Here is a 20,963-nt window from a genome sequence, read left to right as displayed (position 1 = left end):
TTTATTAATCCGTATTAAGGATGAGTTTGCATTTCTGTTCAGTTCAACCCTAAAAGTCCACAATTGCAATCAGTAGTTGTTAGACTTCAAACTTCCCGCGTTCGGCGTGACTGTCTGTAGACTGTCCGCCACCTCTCCAGACAGTCTGGCGTCTGAGGACCAATATTAGCAGATCGGACACACGGACACACCTCGGACACTGGCCTGCTGTTTGTTGGACAGATTGAGTGATAAAAGCACAGCGGACCTCGGGACTCTCTGATACTGATTGGGGAAGAAAGCAGCGATAGTCACTGTTTGTTGTCTCCTCACGATCGGTTAAATCAATATATCAGGTACTGATTACCATATATCAATAGCAAACACACGGGACGATCTCAAAAAACATTGTTGTGGACAAATAATACATCATTGTAACATGAAACAATATTGTATTTTTATGGACACATGATCAGCTTGGACATAAAAATGCCGCCTATGGCACTACGAGACTTAGAAAAACCAAAACAAATATACAGCAGGCAACAATAGAAAATATACTTTTTCGACCATGTCATCATCCCTTTCGCCATTTTAATAGCAAAAATAGCGTTGTGATAGGTGACAAAGGAAGAAACTGTTTATTTGCAGATTGTAAATGTCAACGTATTTAGCATACAACTGACTGTCATGCTTTATATGTATCTTAAATTAAACTATAAATGGAACTTGAGAATAAAGATTTCCTGACATGTTCCTTAAATGAATATACAGGTTACACAACCTAAGGGTAAAGCCAGTACCAACTGGATCTCCCAAACGTCGCCACCATGACCTACATACCACGGCTCCTTTTCTGAAGAGTCTCTGGCAAACATTATCCGATGTTTGTACAAGATAATCTGTAGCTAGAGAAGCCTAAACACGTGCATGTTCCTAATCTTAATCCATGTCCCATCTTTGATCTGTTGTCTTCAGCGTCCAAACTCCGATAATCTGCAGCCATGACTACACGCATGAAAACACGTGCATCTTCCTAATCCCACAGCAACGAAATCTACCCCTTAACCGCAATCAGCTAGTATCAGACACCCGGGCGTCACGCTAACATTTGTTCGTTATGTTTTACTAGACCAAGACCAGTTGATCCCATCTGTGCACTAATCTCTTGCGAACCCAGTCCACTCCATACCGTGTCCCTCACTAATCCCTAAGCAACGCCAACTTTTTTATTAATCCGTATTAAGGAAAGAATTTGCATTTCTGTTCAGTTCAACCCTAACAAGTCCACAATTGCAATCAGTAGTTGTTAGACTTCAAACTTCCCGCGTTCGGCGTGACTGTCTGTAGGCTGTCCGCCACCTCTCCAGACAGTCTGGCGTCTGAGGACCAATATTAGCAGATCGGACACACGGACACACCACGGACATTGGACTGTTTGTTGGACAGATTGGTTGATAAAAGCACCGTGGACCTCGGGACTCTCTGATACTGATTGGGGAAGAAAGCAGCGATGGTCAATGTTTGTTGTCTCGTCGGTTAAATCAATATATCATGTACTCATTACCATAGATCAATAACAAACACCCAGCTACGATGTCAAAGAACATTTGTTGTGGACACATAATGCATCATTGTAACATGAAACAATATTGTTGGCCATTCGTATAATTTGTTAGCAGCCCTATCGTGATAGACATCACCAGTGTATTTCAAGGTCATGTAAGGGGAAGCTAGTCTGCACTCACATGTAGCTTTGTCGTTTTGGTGCCTCCATTATCCAGTGATTTAAATTAAACAGTTATGTAATTGACACGATATCGGATAAAATGTAGATGAATTAAGAATAGACATATACCCACCTCGTCCGCCAAAACAAAGGTCAATAAAATGTTAAATATGTGTACAAAAATTAGCTTGATTTGAAAATTTTAAAAATATGACTCGATGTTCAATTTGTTTCAATTTGTACTAAAATTTAAAAAAAACAACTATGACTCGACGTTCAGCTTTATCTACCTGGAACGACAATAGAGCAATCATTTGTTTGAAGTATTCTAAATAATAACGTGAAATAGTAACCAATAAGTATTACATGTGTAATTACTAATTAGGGACTCATTTAGGGATATAGGGGGAACACACTGCCTTTATTGTTATCATATAGACCTACATTTCAGTACAGTAAAATGGGATATTTTCACAGATGATTGAAAATGTATGTAGTACGTTCCATGGGAAATTCTTACATCGCAAAGTTGCCATCGTGAAATAAAAATACCAAGCGTGTATCGAACACAATCACTTGCAATGAAAGACAGCGGGATTTATAGGTCAATGGGTAAACAGAGTGGTGTCCCTTGGAGAGTAAAGAAAAATGGCTGCCACCAGTTACGTTGGTTTGTGATTTATTACTCTGGAAGGGTCCTAGCTGCAACGAGGGATCCCCGCTGAAGAAAACGGTTGTTGAAGGTAATTGAGAAATGCATAAACGTGAACGTATTGCACAAATGCGTCATTAAGATCAACATTTTTAAAAATTAATAAATAAACGAAACGACAGCGACCAGACCAAGGTCCAAGAAATAAAACGTGTAGTACCAAAGACTGAAACACCTCTTGACACCTTATTTGTCAGAGATAATATTGGTTTGATGTCGGTCTTGGCAATATTCCTGAGATACTAGTCCACATTAAACCAACCAGCACATCCACTCTGGTAAATACTATGTAGCAGGGCGTGGAGTCATCCCACAGATGACATCCTTACCTTGTCAGCTTGCGTGACGGGGTTAACCTTTTTGGTCATGTGGACAAGGCGTACGACTTCGGATTAGAAGGTCCGTAGTTCGAATCCCAGCACAGGGTTCGGAAACTCGGAAATTTATGGCCGCTACAACTACACTACAGGGGCGTAGGAACTGGAGGGGCTTGGGGCTTGAACTTTTTTCAAGACGAAACCATTTCTACCTTACCATAACTACAATTTCATTTTGATTTTTAATACTTTTCATAAAATTAGCCCCCCCTCTGAAAACCGTTCCTACGCCCCTGCACTAAATCAATATTATTTCATGCCAAACCAGTCAACTAACATCGACTCATACTGAGCTCCGTCTCTTCATCTCAAAGTTTGCATGCGCAAGGGAAATCCGGAACCAGTTTCGATTACATTTTTTAAAATATCGCGTTATTTTACGAGACTTGGTTTGTCCTTGACAACCGTTGTCACTTTGATGTGAGCATCGACGCCATTGTTGTTTTCATCTGCATTCTGTTCTGAAAGCTTCAGCTGCCTATCCTTTCTTGCATTTCTTGAACCTGCCACCATGAATGCGAGCAGTTATGTTCAAGGTATAATTTGTATCTAGTTTTCATCTTGGGTTTTTTCTTTTATCGATATTTCGTATGCCAACAGATCTATTGTGAGTTTTCAATTTAATTAAATAAGTGCATATGTTCATACAATTTGTCGTTGTAGAAGAAGTATTCACTTAAAAGATACCCACTAGTATAATAATGTATGATCACATGTATGTACACTTTCTGCCTGAATCACGAACGTATTTCAGGGATACAATTTATCAGGAGCCTACATGTTTGTGCATTTATAATTATCCTTGTATTACTTTCGGACGCTAAGAAACACTCGTTGTTGTTTTGATAATCAAATGAACGATTGTAAAGCATGTCACCAACTTGCAAGACTTTATGTTAAATACATGCTGCATCATCCGAGGATTTACAATGTCTGTTCTGTATGTCACAACGCAAACGCGAGCATAAACAATGGCTTCCAAAAAACGTATGATGTTCGAAAACATTATAATCCAACGAAAAGTTTATTAAAGGTGTTAGGAACGCGTATAAGCTAGATTTGCTAGCTAGTGTGATCTAAGAAAACATACGCCTGGCAACAGAGAAGTGGTAACCGTTACGTCTGGTTGGTACTGGCATTGCCTGGTATACTCATGTCATTTCATTCCCCACAGTTGATCGGATGATCTGGTTCCCCCTGCCTTTGTCCCCCCTGACTTATCCTGACCCTTGTCCAGTAGGTGTAGCAGGAACCTCTTAATGATTCTACAGTGTGTTTTCACTGACATGATGCAAATACTGAACATACGGTTGATGATAGAATTATTTATCATCCAAATACATAATTCTAACACCCAAGGAATAATTCTGACCACTTTCTCAAATGCCCTAAACTTTGATGTTGTATCATAGTTAATTCCTTAAGTTTAATCGGGTGGTCAGGCTCGCGGGCTTGGTTGACTCATGTCATCGGTTCCCAGTTGCGCAGATTGATGCTCATGCTGTTGATCACTGGATTGACTGGTTCAGACTCGATTATTTACAGACCACCGCCATATTGCTGGAATCTCTCTTCCTCTGTAATAAATATACATTATACATGTATATATTTGTGACAATGTCAATTATTTGTTGTCAATATTTTTATCATGTAACATTATTCTACACAATGACCAATTGTTTAAACCCATAAACCAATTTGGATGACAGTCAATCAATGCCCCAGAAACTAGACCCTTGTGGAAGACAAACTCAACTTTATGAATCTTAATCTTTTACATAGCTTTCACTTAATATCACCTTTATGTTGGTATACATTAAGACTTTTCTGGGCTATAATATATTTAAATAATTAACTTTATTTCTCCTGCATGACCGCTATCATTCCTTATCTTCTTTTTTCAACCTCCACCCTATCTGTAGCAACCCACTCTAGAGTCCCTGACCATCCCTGCCCCCTCGTCTGACCTGCCCGTCCCCCAGCCCCTTCGCCACAGCACTGTCCCTTCTGTGTCCCTCACCATTGCTGGTCAGTTCATCGTGGATGACACTGACTTTGTTGAAGTAGATCTTGGTGATGAGGAAGCTGCCCAACCATCCCACTCCTTCCTGAAGACCTTGCTGTCTAGGATGGCCAACTTCTTCAGAAGAGTCAAGAGTGTGTTTAAGAAGAAGGACCTCTGAAGTTGTACATCTACACAAAAACATTCATAAATCATTTTAGGACTTTTGAGGCACTTGTGGAAATGTTTACGAAATACAAAATCATGTCTTATTTTACCTCTGTTTTGTTTTTTGTTTTGTATTTGTGGGTGAATACAGTTTTTGTTTTTAGTGTTTTTTGTGTTCTGTTTTCATTTTTTCTGATATATGGTCGGACCAAATCCGAATATCCAGATGAGAAGCACGTCTCTAAATACAGTTGATATCAACTTTATGCTGGCTGATTTAATATTGTTGAAAGTTTGTCATTGGAACCATTTTTTTGAGTCTGTAACACCTGTATGGCTAAAAATAATATTATGCTACACACAATCACTCAATCACGCACACTTCTATTTTAACATGCAAACTTTTAATCTGTGATGAGGCACAGATCCTAGTCAGATTACAAATGAGGTGATTTGTAACATTAACCATCGTGTGATGGAGGCCGAATGAGTAAAGTGTTCGTAAAATCTCTACTTTTATCCCAAGTCGTAGGAACAGACTACGCATTTGTCTTCACGCAAACTGGTTTGAAACACATACACAAAGAACTAAATTAAGCACCCCCTGTATGTTTACAATGATAGGTTTTCAACACGTACATAAAACTTCTCGTAGGGACCACGGTGGAAAAACATGAGTTTTCTGATCCTTATGATCGTTTGACTAAAAAAACGACAAAAGTATTGGAACCCATGTTGATTTTATGATAATTTAAAAAAAACAAACTGATTTTCATACAAAACCATTAATTTTGAGTTACCGAGTGTAACCTCCATGTGACTGTATGACAGCCAGCACTCTCCTCCTCATACCCCCTGTCAGCCTCCTGATCCTCTGAGGGGCAGTCTACGCTATTCCTGTAAAGCAGATTTCAACTGGGGAATGGTCTGTATGGGGGATCCCTTTGTTGCAATCATGTCTTAGATATGCTGCAAAGGGTTAAGATCGGAGATCATTCAATCGTGAGATATGTCAGGGGTGCTTAGCTAAGTTCTTTGTGTATATTATCAGGACATCTTGTATTGCATTATATTGTTTGTGTGGAAAACTGGTAGCTAGACTTGCCTGGTATTATGTAGATTGGTTTTGATTAGTTAACATGCAGATATCCAAGGTTCACATTGTTATAGAGCATTTGTTCATTTTCACTAGCACAGCTTCTCAAGCAGATGCTATTTTTCTTTTATGTGGTATATTTGCCCTGTTTTTCGCATCGAGGAGTCATGTATTAATTTTTTTTTTGTTTTACTCCACAGTCGACAATATTCCAAGTACTTCGAAGCGGCTTGTGTATAACCTGGACAGGCTACCGAGCCTGACAACACGATTTCATTTAGTTGCGTATTACACACAAAAAAACAAACTTTGCCGAGACACTGATCCAACCAAGGTATTCACACGGTATTCAAAACGAACATTAATCTATGATGTGCAGTTTTATCAACCAGATGACCATACTTAGATATGAAGAATGAGGACTACTTTTTATGGACCAGGATATACAACTTCTTTATTCTGTATAGGCGACTTGCTTGACAACGACATTAGAACCTATGTGGAAACGTCGCCTATACAGATTAAAGAAGTTGTATATCCATAAAAATAGTCCTCATTCTTCATTTACTCAACTTCTAGAATGCCAATCAAAGAAGTTACATGGGTGTGGACAAACATTTCAACTCAAGGATGCATCATCCCATTATGGATGAAATGAACGACCAAAGCAAGAACGTTCACACGATACAGTGCTTTTCTTGAACAGGAATTACAAGCATCTGAAGAGCAAATCTTCTTGTAAGAAAAGTATTTTAATTTCAATTCCGTAAATGTGTGAGCAGGAAGGCGAGGCACCTACACAAATACCACGTCATGTGTTGGTAAAGTACACACTTCATATTCTAGACCGCGTCCTCTAAACAGATCTATATGGCTTAAATGTTCCAGCCCTGTGACTGAGGGTCACAATGTAGGGATGGATACTATTTATTTTCCCGAATGCCATTTAAAAAAATATATCTAATTCACATTATACGAGATATACGGTTTTATATAAAATAACATGTTATTCACAGTAACAATGTGTCCATTTGGAGAGAGTGAGAGGGATTATTGATTCACGCCGCTTTTAGCAATATCACCTCGAGAGACACCAGGAATAAGTTTCACACATTGTACTCATGTTCGGCGTTACGAGCGTACGCTTTACCCGATATGCTACCTAACCGTCTCATATATTGATTTAGAACATTTCCTAAGTTCACCATTACTGTGTAGAATATAAGAATAAAAGCATCGCAAACTCTCAGTCTCGAATTTCCAACAATTCTTCTATTGAATTATAAACTACTCCGATTTTGATAAGGTGATCTGCCCATGAACAAAACTGATCCTGATATGTCAATTGTCCTTTTAAATAATTGGTTATTATCAAATGTTGGAGGGTATATTCTAATTTATACCTAACAGTATTTCATTACATGTCTAATTACGTGACTATATAAACCTGTCCACTTAACGATGCGTGTGATTCAGTGTGTGGCAAGCATATATATGTAAGTTCATGTATCTTAACACGTGCTCTCTACTCCTTCATGTATGATCAGATCCAATCGGTCTGGCGACAGAAAAATAATATTGTCCTAGAATCAGACTGATAATTCTTCACAGGATGGCTTGTTGACCTTGGAGATTCTCTCCTTTCAAAAATGGCTGATGATTCCACGTTTTGTTGGACAGGGATGAGACACAGTCTGCCTCTGTATCCCGCGGCCATAAGACAACGTGGATGCTGGACGATGATGTGCGCAGAGTACTTGTCCAATATACAATTCGATTTTTCTTATACGTGATTTAGTTCACAGATTCGTCAGGGATGATTGTTTTGCATGTAATACTGCCTGGAATGTTCAGAGTGTCAGGTTATATATGGGTTACATAAGCCTTGTCGCTATAAGGTAAAACCTGACACTCTCAGCTATAACAGGAGAGCTATACCTGCATTGACACGTAACGCGTACGCACGCACGCTCTCACTCACACTCACTCAAATAGTGACTGGCAGATATAACGTAGCAGGTTTATTCTGCAACTTTATACTTTATGTCGCTTGGAAGGAGTATAATCTATTCATCACACTAGTGGTATTCCATACATCTGAAATATTGCTAGCTTCACACACACACTCTTCAAAAAAAGAAACGCATATATGATATTGAGAATATTGGACTCATGTAACTGCGGCAAAAACAATATAAATATACCATTTCTTTCCAAAACGTCATTTTGTGTGATGTGTGATTGTAAAAAACTTAGCCCAAAACGCGGCAATTTTAACGCTTTTTAGTTTTAGAAACGTTTGAAGAAATATTCACCTAAATGTCACCAAGAAAACATGCAAAGCAAAATGCACGTGCAAGTAAGCAGAAAAGCATGCAGTATCGATCACTATAAAAATGCAAACGTTGTGTTTAATTTTTTCATCGTTTTTGCCTGGAAAAGAGGAAATCATAACACGACTGAGTGTCGCCAATCGAAACATCTCCATAGGCCACCTTGAAGCTGGGGAGTCGCAGTCTGCAGTTGTCCGACATTTCAACGTTCACCAGAGAAACATATTTCGCCTTGGGATCATTTCCTGCCGACCGATTCCGCTCAAGATCGCCCGAGAGTTACCACCCAAATCCAGGACAACTACACCAGGACTGGTCACTTGCGTCATTATGGACCGACAGAGGGAGTTGTTAATACATGACAACGCTACTTGACATATGGCAGGCGTCACGGTCCGCTACTTTGCCAATTCTAACGTCAATGTCACCTGATCGAAACCCGATAGAAAACCTATGGGATGAACTCGATCAAAACACGCCTTAAACTGACCATCGCATTGCAGGAGGAGTGGGGAAGAATTCCGCAAGAGCGACTTCCAGTCTGTTCCGAGACGATGCCGAGCAGTAATTGCTGCCAATGGTGGCCATACACAGTACTGAATTTGACGCCATGGACTCAAGTAAACAGAAACACAATCAAAAAGGCTGCAGCTGTGTCGTCGAACGCTTTGCCTATAGACACGTGCGTTTCACCATTTTACCATTGAAATTACATGAAATAATTGCTCTTAAACTAACGCAATAAATTCTTCTAAAATGGCTTATGTGTTTCTTTTTTTGAAGAGTGTATAAAGTCTAAACAAACATTGCGCATAGTGTCTGCATACAAGCAATAAACTTAAAACTGCAATATACGAAACATCCACATTTGTTCTAAGCCAGTCGCAAGGACTCCAAGACAGTAAAGGTCTCCAATACTCAATACACGAGCCACATTGGTTCGCTCTAAACTAGATTACGGCTCCATTGTCTATGGTGGAGCATGCAAAAGCAATTTAGAAAAATTAGATTCTATACACCACCAAGGCCTTAGGCTCTGTCTTGGAGCTTTTAGGACCATCTCCGGTAGACAGTCAATATGCAGAGGCTAACGAACCTCCCCTTGCACAACGCCGCATTAAACTTCCACTGCAGTATATCACTAAGTTACGTTCAAATGTGTCCAACCCAGCATACAATTGTGTTTTCAACCCTCCCTATGAAAACCTGCATCCGAATCTACCAAACCTGGTTCCAACACTTGGAATCAGAATTGAACCACACATATCTGCAGCTAACATTGATCTCGATATCATAGCACCTTACCGGCTTCTGTCTCCCCCACCCTGGCAGATGGTGAAACCACAAGTGGATCTTACCCTCACCAAACTCAAAAAAGTCCGAAACAAATCCTTTGGTGTTCCAACAGGAACACAGCCAGTTACGTTCTAAGTATAACACCCATAGATCCATTTTCACAGACGGATCCAAGGATGATGGCCAAGTTGCCAGCGCTACAGTCATTGGATCCAAGACTGTCTCCTCTAGAATTCCCGACAATAGCTCCATTTTCACTACTGAGGCCAAAGCTATCTTCACAGCTCTGACTTATATCAAACAACAGAACCATGCCAAAAACTTCATCGTTTTTACAGATTCACTGTCTTGCCTTCAAGCATTTCATAATGTTACTTCAAGTCACCCTATCATCCTGGACATTTTAGAACTTTACAACGATCTCTCTACTGGCCAATGTGACATCGTCCTCTGCTGGTTGCCGGGTCACGTAGGCATAGCAGGTAACACAAAGGCCGATGCTGAAGCTAAAGCAGCTCTTGACAAGCCCTTATCTCCACTGCTGATCCCGTACAGTGACTTCAAACCCACTATCAAAAGTTATACTCGGGACCTTATGCAGAAAAGGTGGGACACCCAAGTTCGAAGAAATAAACTTCATGAATTGAAGCCAACTATTGGTTATACCTACTTGGGTTGTCAGTCATGACGTGATGAGGTAATTTTACGACGATGTCGTATTGGCCACAGTCGGTTTACTAATGACTACTTGCTGGAAACGGATAGGGATGGACCTCCCATGTGTGTCTCTTGCGATCAAGTGTTCACCATCAAGCATATTCTGCTCGACTGTGTGGACTTTTCGACTGAAAGGGATGCACATTATGATGCGAGAAATTTGAAAGATATGTTTTCCCGCGTGCGCGGGCATCTGATTGTAAAGTGCCTGAGGGAAGTTGACCTGTATCATAAATTGTAACTCCGTAAAAAGAATAACAAATTGCTTGCTTTTGTAATTGGTGCTATGACATTTTCTGTTTTGAAATAGAAATGTAATGAATATATGTGATTTTGAAATACAACTCTTTTGGACCTTGGACTTAAAATGGTAATGAATGGAAACTTGATCTCGTCACTATTATGGCTGGAACAATGCCGACGTGACGTAAAGCTCAACTCAACTCAACCCAACTCAAGGATCGGGTTGCCAGAATGGACCCATCGACAGGGGTCTGGATCGTTCTTCAGTGACAAGTTGACCTGATGCTGTTTTCTATAGGTCGTGATGTAACTAGGATGTTACAACACTCACATTGCACATGGACATCAAACTTTGAAATTCACGCTAGTGCGCTAAGTCCGAGACCTGCACCCCCCGTCTGGATCCGCCTATGTATGTAAGGTGCACATTCATCGTCAGTACTCGTTATTAAAAACATGCTGAGGATGTCCTTATACAACAGTTAATTGTTATATAGAGGTTATTCCTGATATATCTGCTGTGTGAACACCTACACATTTCAACCAAACAATGTAACCAATTGTTGTCTAACAGTCATTATACATGTTTTTTCTTAAATATTTTATTTTTTCTTTTATTTTTGGATTATCATCAAAGCAAAATAGCTATTTCTTGCATTCATTTTATCTGTGTACCTAACATTCGATCAAACAAAAGTGAGTATGTTCACACAAAAAATATTTTACAGTCGTAGGATTTTGAAAAAAGGACTTGAAATATATGGAAAATAAGCTCTAAGACTGCCGGCTGTAAAATACCATAATCCGGATAAAGACAACACTTGCAATGCAGCCTAAACTCTCGATAATGACAGACAGACAGACAAAATAGTTTATTTATGTGTCACGTGAAAGTACATGTCAAAAATGGCAACGGTAAAAAGACATAGAAAAATACAGACACCAGGCCAGATGGTCAATGAGACACACTAGACAATATGTGCATAAAATGTATAAAATATAAGATTAAAACATTAAGGAGTATCACACATATGAAAGACCTAAGGAAAAATCCTCTCCGTGTCCTGCCCCAGTTAGTTGATGCAGCTGTGTTTGATTTCAACTTTTTGTATCCTTAATCGTTAATGCATGGTTCAAGTGCAATCGGCTGTTTTAAGACTTCAAACTTCCCGCGTTCGGCGTGACTGTCTGTAGACTGCCCGCCACCTTTCCAGACAGTCTGGCGTCTGAGGACCAATATTAGCAGATCGGACACACGGACACACCTCCAACATCGGGCTGTTTGTGGGACAGATTGATAGACTCAAAGGCTATAGGGGGTGTAGGGTTAGGCTCGTTAACATTAAACCTAAGACAAAGAACGGTGGTGATATACAATTATTAACATCATTCAATTCTCTGAAAGATGCCTGCTTTCAAAGAGTACGATTAATTCGTGTTCACGTTTAAAAATGCTTCAAAAGGCATAGGTAAAGTCCAAAACGCAACACCTAAATTATTAGACCAATATTAGCAGACACCTTGGTCATTGGTCTGAGAGTAGGTCAGAATGGGTGCAAAAGGGTTAGATTAATCCTCTTAATGGTAATTAGCTGGATTTGTTTTGTTAAGTTAGACATTTCCCGTTTTGTGCTTTGACTTTCAGAACAGTAATAGAAATATAACAGGTTTGTTTTAAAAAATCTGCATGACATTTTATTCTTAGTTTTCAGAGAATTCTGTTAACAAAAATAAGATTAGTTTCAAGGTAAGCGAAACCTTTAAAGAAATTGATCACGAACAACTTGAAATCGATTCGGTTGAAATTGTTTATATGAAGCTTTTGTTTGAAAAATCATTACATTTAGAACGAGGAAAAGTGCATTGCGAACATTCTGTCAAGGCAAGTACTTTAATGAAACATTTTGCGATAGCTGGTGGGCAGAGGTAGTCTCTGGAATGAACAAAATTTACAACTGAAAACTTCAAAGAATAGAAGTTCCTGTTTTCATCATAAAACATAATTAATAGAGACTTTCTTCAACTTCAGAAACGGCGGTAATCGAGAGTTGCCACATATTTTAGACATGCATGGGCTGTATTGGGTATATTTGTTTCCGGGTCTGTCTGAGCAGATTCTACGTTGTCAGGACATGTTGTCAAATGCTGAAATTCTCTAAGATGCTTAACCAGGAGTGAATTTCACCATACACATATTTTGAGGGGACTTGTACTTTCAGTTTCTTCATTGATTCGGATGTTTCATATACTCAATTTAAAAGTATGGGAATAAAAAGACGCATTTATTTATTTTCAGAAAATCCCTAGGGTCTGTGATTACTGGCAAAAAGCACATGGAAACTGTAACCAGAACATCCTTTTATATCGTTTTAAAATGTATAATAAAGAAAACAAAACCAAGTCAAGATAACTACGCACGTTGTAGTCAGTGAATATCGCTTTACGCGTTTGCTCGTCACGCCCGGGTTCGATTCCCCACATGGGTACAATGTGTGAAGTCCATTTCTGGTGTCCCCGCCGTGATATTGCTGGAATATTGCTAAAAGCGGCGTAAAACACATTTCACTCACTCCTTGGTGTAGGGGATAACATGATAACGGAAGCTTGTGGTTTAAACCGCAGACACCATCATCCAAAATAAGTTAAAAGATAATCCCCCAGCATCTGCCTTCCGTATTAATCCGTATAAAAACCAGTATGTTACACATAGACGGCTCAGATCAACATTTAAACTTTCACAATTGCAATCAATAGCTGTTAGACTTCAAACTTCCCGCGTTCGGCGTGACTGACTGTAGACTGTCCGCCACCTCTCCAGACAGTCTGGCGTCTGAGGACCAATATTAGCAGATCGGACACACGGACACACCTCGGACACTGGCCTGTTTGTAGAGCAGATTATCAGATCTCGGAGAACGTAAATCTTCACTTATCTTGTTACACCAATCAAACTAAAACAAAGCCCCAAACGACCCACCATGATATGTGTTTAAGTGATTTTCGTTTAGATATACCTGAATTTTACAAATCATTAGACGCGATATAGAGTTTATTTTGCAATTATTGCGCCTGAGTTTTTTTATTTTCGTTATTTATGATATAACGCATTTGTAACCACTGACACAATTGAACATAATTCCGCTGGTCAAACATACAAAGGGTTACTTTCCCGACGTTTATATTGTTTATTAATGTTTTATTTGCACATCTGTCTAATCATAAAATTATCATATTATCATCATTAAATATATACAGGATTCTTGATGCGTGTTAATTTGATTAGTACATAATATTTACATACACAATTTTCAACCCTTAACATTTTGAATGTGTGTCTAACAAAAAAAACCCTGTCGCTTTTATATCATTACTTGTAACGTGTTAAATTCGGGATTACACGTTCTCAGCTAAGGATCACATCGGGTTCGAACCCACAGCCTCAGAGTGAGGCACCTACTAATGGCCAGCATACAGTCAGCGACCCAGCCAACAGACATGGAAGCCAGACAACAGACAGTCAACATCATGTAGTTTGTATATAGCCCTGTGATAAGTGTAAATCTCCATGGCTCCATGACAGAGAGCTATAGACAACACCTGTGAGAAAGTGGTCAAGCTTAAAGTTATATTTAGCATTGCAATTTCTGAGATGATAAGTATTTAAGACATTCTCACTTTAAAATTGTAAATTTGCCTTTTCGGGGTTTGTCTGTTAGTTTATGTTATAAATTATTGTTACTATCAATACACATGTACTCATTGGGGCGGTGGGGTAGCCTAATGGTTAAAGCGTCCACTTGTCACCTGGGTTCGATTCCCCCATGTGGGTACTATATGTGAAGCCCATTTCTGGTGTCCCCCGCCGTGATATTGCTGGAATATTGCTAAAAGCGGCTTAAAACTATATACTCACCAATTACTAGTTATAGTTCCATTCGAGCCATGTTACTGCAGCAGTATATGCATGGGATGAATCTGTACACGTGTTATACATGTATGTGTGTTGAAGTAAAACATGTATGAATAAGGTACATAATTCTTGCAGACATACCTCATCAATGTCTGCTTTCTTCGATCCGATTTGTAAACATATACCCCAGGTAGACATGTTATAACCAGACAGAATTAAAATAGCGTTGCTTCTGTTAAAAAATGATAATCCTGACAACACGATACGCCGTTCGTCTTTTCAACACACATCCGATTATCTTAGAACCTTGATCTTAAAGTCTTGTTTTATAAAGTGCAATCAGCAGTGTTTAAGACATCAAACTTCCCGCGTTCGGCGTGACTGTCTGTAGACTGTCCGCCACCTCTCCACACAGTCTGGCGTCTGAGGACCAATATTAGCTGATCGGACACACGGACACACCTCGGACACTGGCCTGTTTGGTGGACAGATTGATAGACACAAAGACTATAGGGGGTGCAGGGTTAAGCTCGTTACCATTGATTACATCTAAGACAAAGAACGCTGGTGATAAACAATTATTAACGTTATTCAATTCTCTGTAAGGTGCACACTTTCAAAGAGTACGATTAATTCGTGTTCTCGCTTATCCTACAAAAAGCAATGATAGTCCAAAACTGAGCATCTTATTCCTATAGGTTAATCTCATATATAAACTAAATAAAGTAGTTAAATTGAAAGTTTAATTTGACCCCAAAATTTCAAACTTTACGAGGCTGTAAAGGGGGACCGAAGCACTACAAACTTTAAGTCTAAAATATAATTACATCCACATCGAATAAACACTCCATGGTTGTTTCTTTTTCTGTCATGATCAAACCCGAATGCATACTTTTTTGCCGCCAGTTTAGCTAATCCCATCAGACGCCAATATTTGAAACAGTTTAATGCATAATTATTTTACTACATCCGAAGAGATCACCAGATAAGCATAATCTTTTCTTTTAGTCATATCGACACGTTTATTTTTGTGATGTTTACACACAGTGTGTTGTGTAGTTTCTGAAAAAAATGTATTGTGTTAACAGTCTGACTTTTAAGAAACTGCAATGCCGCGTGTATGTTTGAAAATAATTTTTGAATTTTTCATTTGAATTATTGTTTTAAACCACTAGAAGTATTCTTTCATTTTCAATATGTAAATACATATATAATACAAAAGAAGAAAAAGAAAATTCGAAATTATTCTTGGAAATCAAGGTGATGTTTTCATAGCCTAAGTACCCCGCTATATGATACTACACGATAATCTGTGTTGGTACAACCCTTGCACACGCCATTAAAACTTTGGATAATCCTCTTCAGGTCCGTATTTCTGGCACATGCGTGTAGTCAGCTATCCCCTTAATCCTTATTTTAAATTATTATTAGTTTTTTTCAAAGTGCAATCAGGCGTTATAAGACTACAAACTCCCCGCTTTCGGCGTGAATGCATCTGTAGGCTGTCCGCCACCTCTCCAGACAGTCTGGCGTCTGAGGACCAATATTAGCAGATCGGACACACGGACAAACCTCGGACTGTTTGTAGGACAGATTGGGAGAGAGATAAAGACGTAATGTCATGAACACCTTGCACCATAATGGTAACGTTCTGGACCATTCTGAACCAGTATAAACCAAATATTGCAACACAAAGGAAGAAATAGATATTGTCTGTAAGAAGTCACATTGTACATAAACACAGATTGACTTCTTCCGATTTTATATCATAAACATATACCAACCTTGTTAATCCGGACAGTGACGACTACTACTACTACTACTACTACTACTACTACTACTACTACTACTACTACTACTAAGGTGTATTAACGAGCTTGCAATATCCATGGCAGGATCCAGGTATTTTCAAAGGGGTGTGTGTGTGTGCGTGTGTGTGTGCGTTCTTCCCCCCTTGGCTCCGCCAGTGTAAAACATTAGCTTCAATGTGGCCTTCAGTCATTTTCACCACTTGGATCCGCCAATGATATCTATGTACCAAAATTAACTATATAAAGCAGGGGTGGAAATAACTTTAAAATTGCTAATGTACTCCGGTACAGTGGTACATGTAAAATTACTTGCCCTGATAATTTTTCCACTATACTGGCTGATTTTCTTGTTGATGTTTTATATAAACAACATAATTAACATTGGAAAGTCAACTGGACACCGATACAGTGTGATATATAAATTTGCTAGCCCGACAGAAAAAAACACTGGACTGGGCGTCGGGCAATGGGTTATTTCCACCCCTGTAAAGTAGTAGTAGTTGTCGTAGTAGTCGTAGTAGTAATAATGATGATGATGGAGATAATTATAATATCCGAACATACAATAGTGTAAGGAACCTGTGTCTACTTCAAAAACAGTATGTTCATTTCAGTTGATACTACCAGTACAGAGAACAGTGTCCTATATATAAGCAAACGGATTCGATTAGAAATGATAAAAAATACCCCCAAATTTCTCTAGAAAAATTCCTATTTGATCTACCTCATTTTCCAGTCAAGTTGTATGTAAAATAATTATATGCTATGCATAATAATTCAATCACTTATCCTTTTTTATTCATTAGTAACAGTATTAAGCCAAAATGTGTTTTTCTTAAAAATTCGATAACAAGCATAAATTTTAGGCAGATGTTTTGTAAACAAACTGCTACAAAATACAAGACCTCAATACTTTTATCTACATAGGATGTGCGCCACATCTTGAAGTCACGATCAGTTAGCCTTATCCTTATAGACGTTTAATGACGTTAGTGTGTGGAATTTCATGCAAAATCACGACAGGGGACAGGCGACAGGCGACCTAGCCTCCCCAGCTATTGAAAATTGAAGAATAAATCTCGGGTAATATCACCACTTTCTTTCGAAAACAATTCAAATAGACTGGCTATAATACTTAGTGTAATTATTTCAGGTCTATTTTGTATCAGAGTCCAGAAATCGTTTCTCTTATTTTACCGATAATGGTAATTTCTAGCATTTACAAACAGGTCGAATTGCTACATCATAACACCTTTTGTCTTTTATTTACAACAGAAATATCGAAATACATGTAATATTCTTACACATTTACATGTTTATGATTTCATATACATCACTTAGGCTACTGGTTACTTCTTCATAGCCAGGGTGTAAGGTTTAAGTATGCATTATGTTTGTTTTATGTTAGAAGATAGTAATCATAATAATGATGATGAAAGCAAAACATCCCTTTCGATATTTATACATGTCTGAATCATTTGCATAATTATCAACTTGTGATACAAAGTGTATCCTAGCACCTGTCACACCCATGTGCAAAGCTAGTTGTTCACCTGTAAAATGTGGTAAAAATCTAAATGTGGGATTTCAGTTCATCTGAAAAATATGGTAAAAATCTAAATATGGAATTGCATCTGATATCAGTGTTGTTACTGATGCGTCAAAATTGGTAAGAGAGGCCCAAGCATTATTGTGCAACAATATCTCTTTCCGTTTGTGCATTTTTCATCAGTTGTGCTTTTGAAACCAACCTCTTAGCGTCCATGAGATCATATCGCCATTGAGTATATTTGCTTTGAAATGTCAATAAATGACTTAAACGATTGTTCTTGAATAGTTGATGAGATGAGAGGGTATCGAACAGTTTGGACATTTTATATTCGAAATAAAATATAAGGGTTAAGCATTCTTGAATGTTTTCACCGGGACATTGAATAAAAACTACAAATATTTTCATCTATTATAAGCGTAATGTTGTAGAGATCTTTAATAACATCCATAGTTTTGTGCTTGTGTCCGTTTTGGAAATAATACCCATTTACAGAAATACTATACGTCTGTTTTAGTTTATTTTCAACAAGGAAAACAATAAATGCAATACGAACGATAGATAAAGATGATTTTCAACATGAGAAGTCTTAAGCGCTACTTAAGAATTTGTAATAAAAACACAAAATGTAATTTATGATAGAACGGGTTTGGTTTATTCCAAAACAATATTCAACAATAAATAATCAAATATACATAGAAAGCAGGTATTCACAACAACCATTTTACCACAGTTGAAACAAAGCTTTCTCTTTCTCCACTTTTATACCACAAATGCCAGAATAATGGAAATATCAGGTTTACCATTTTCATCTCGCTCCGTGTGTAAGATAACAACTGGCTCCCTTGAAAAGTTCCGTGTATCTAACCTCGACAACTGCTCGTATTTGGCCAGCAAAAGCCGTAGTGCAGGTTTGTCATCAGTGATTGAGAGTTATGCACCTTGAGTTAGTGAGAGTAATCTTCCACTGCCCACAAGGGGGCGTGGCTGTTGATAGCACATACTAGGTAGTGTCCACAAGTATTCAAGATGTGCGGTGTGTCGGTGTTCTTTTGTGGTCTTCTTCTTCGCTCTCGGATTCAGAATCGGATTCTTCGCCTTGGTAGAGATCCAGTGTGGCGAGTTTTGCTTGCTGTTGCTCGAAGTTCTGCTTGCGCCATTTGATCCTTCGGTTTTGGAACCAAACTTTGACTTGTGCTTCCGTCAAGTTGAGCGATGCGGCCAAGTAATATCTGAAATACCCAAATCATATCATTTATAACTTATGCTTTAAGATCATATATGCATGTGACTTGTATCATTATACTTCTATAAATAAAAATATATGCCAGTTATATAAAATTAAAAAATAATCAAATATACTATTATTAATACAATATTTGCAGTTTCTCAAAACGTAATGCACTTTCAAATACACAATTTTAAATTTATTTTTAAGCAGAAATATAATACGAAGCATATTTATATAAAATATATAGAAGAAAATACTGTTTTTGCGATATACAATAGTATTATGACATAATTCGTGATGCTTACCTCTCAGTTCCGACCATGTATTGTTGTCGCTCAAACTCTTCCTCGAGCCTTTCCAGCTGTTCAGGGGTGAAGATTGTTCGGACACGTTTTCCTTTGCCGGATGATTTCCTTTCTGATTTGTCTAAAAATCAAAATGAAACGTATATAGTCATTGCATTTTAATCGTACTGCGACATGTTTCATTTTCGAAGAATCTTTATCGAAGAAGAATTATGTCAAGGGAATATGATACAAAGGCATACTGGGCTGCCTAATGCCGCTAAAGTTGATTACAAATGTATATTTATTGAATGCAATCGGATTCATTTAATTAGAAAAAAAATAATTCCTGCGTTAATTTAGTCTCATATAGGCCTATCAAAGTTCATTGTATACAAAAAATATTTAAAAGCAATTTTTCAATACTATAATTTCGTAATATTACCCGTAAACAAATTGGCAATGTGTGTGTCTACACTATGGAGACAGTAAGCTTTTAGAGTTATTAAACAATTATAATGTTAGGATTAAAGATTTAAAAACAAATAATACTAAAATGAGAGTTCAAAAACATAATAATCGTTTATGAACAAATTGAACATAAAATTGTCCTTTCCTCGAATAAAAATTTGATTTTCAGATGTAATATGATACGTTGAATTTCTCAACAAATATGAAATGTCACACATACCTTTCTGATTGGGGCTCTCCTTTTCATCGCTGAGGGTGGGGCTGTGGGTCTGACGGTGGCTGGGGTAGGGGTTGGAGGCCTGTAGACGTTGGTGACGGCGGCTGGTGTACCCCGGGTCCGCATAACGCTGTCTGGGGGTGGTGTCACATCCTGTGGGGTAAGGCTTGTTATCCAGTGCACGTTCAGGAGATTTCCCGTCCCCACTCAAAATGGCATCTATGGTGAACGCAGCGGACTTTGGGGATCCTTTGAATGTACCTTGGGGTCGACAGTACACTTGACAGGTAGGTAAGGTCTGCATAAACGCGGGATGAACAGACCAGTCTTCCTGTTTCTGAGTAGGATACATTTGCATGTATGGCCAAAGTAGATAAGGCGACATACCGTTCTCAGCATAAGCTCCGGCCTGCATTTTGAAGTTTTGATATTAAAATTAAATCAAATTTTAAATCAAAAGTTACAACTTCTTAATCGGAGAAACAGCAAAGAAATGCCACGGCAGTAAATGTCCACGAAATAAATCCAAGAATCGAAGAAATCTTGTGATAAATTCGTTTCTTCAAATACAATTAACTTCAAGTGTGCAATGTTTTTAACTCTGAGGCAGATCCTTCCTTGTAGAGAGCCAAGAGTGATATAAACAGCAAGCTTTCTGGTGTAGTTTATAAACCATCGAGGAGGCGGCACTTATTGTGAAGATCTGCAATAATATCACCCCCTGACCCGCAGTTCAATTGACCAATCAGAGCGCAGGGCACGGCCTAAGTCGTTTCTCCTGTCGCGATCCAATTGCAGCCAGCGCAGAGAGAAAATTGAGGGTGAAGAGTTATTGAAA

At 38.4% G+C, this 20,963-nt stretch overlaps 1 protein-coding gene and 1 long non-coding RNA gene across 2 annotated transcripts; both read right to left on the bottom strand.

Moving 5' to 3' along the window:
* Window positions 1–2,908: 2,908 nt before the first annotated feature.
* On the bottom strand, window positions 2,909–13,290 carry LOC124271625. The gene is made up of 3 exons (XR_006897094.1): window positions 13,279–13,290; window positions 10,795–10,806; window positions 2,909–3,009 (listed from the first exon to the last, which is right to left on the bottom strand). It is a non-coding gene; the product is annotated as an uncharacterized LOC124271625 (long non-coding RNA).
* A 5,280-nt stretch (window positions 13,291–18,570) lies between these two features.
* On the bottom strand, window positions 18,571–20,759 carry LOC124271624 (homeobox protein MOX-2-like). Its single transcript, XM_046706779.1, has 3 exons — window positions 20,129–20,759; window positions 19,459–19,579; window positions 18,571–19,154 (listed from the first exon to the last, which is right to left on the bottom strand). The coding sequence occupies exons 1-3, from the start codon at window positions 20,538–20,540 to the stop codon at window positions 18,947–18,949; spliced, it is 741 nt and encodes a 246-aa protein (XP_046562735.1). The 5' UTR covers window positions 20,541–20,759; the 3' UTR covers window positions 18,571–18,946.
* Between the last annotated feature and the right edge of the window lie 204 nt (window positions 20,760–20,963).

This window comes from Haliotis rubra, unplaced genomic scaffold (genome assembly GCF_003918875.1).
Source record: "Haliotis rubra isolate DU_JTF1 unplaced genomic scaffold, ASM391887v1 Scf162, whole genome shotgun sequence".
Classification (NCBI taxonomy): Eukaryota; Metazoa; Mollusca; class Gastropoda; order Lepetellida; family Haliotidae; genus Haliotis; species Haliotis rubra.
The sequence above is the reverse complement of the archived record's forward strand: the minus strand, read 5'-3'. Positions and strand labels throughout refer to the sequence as shown.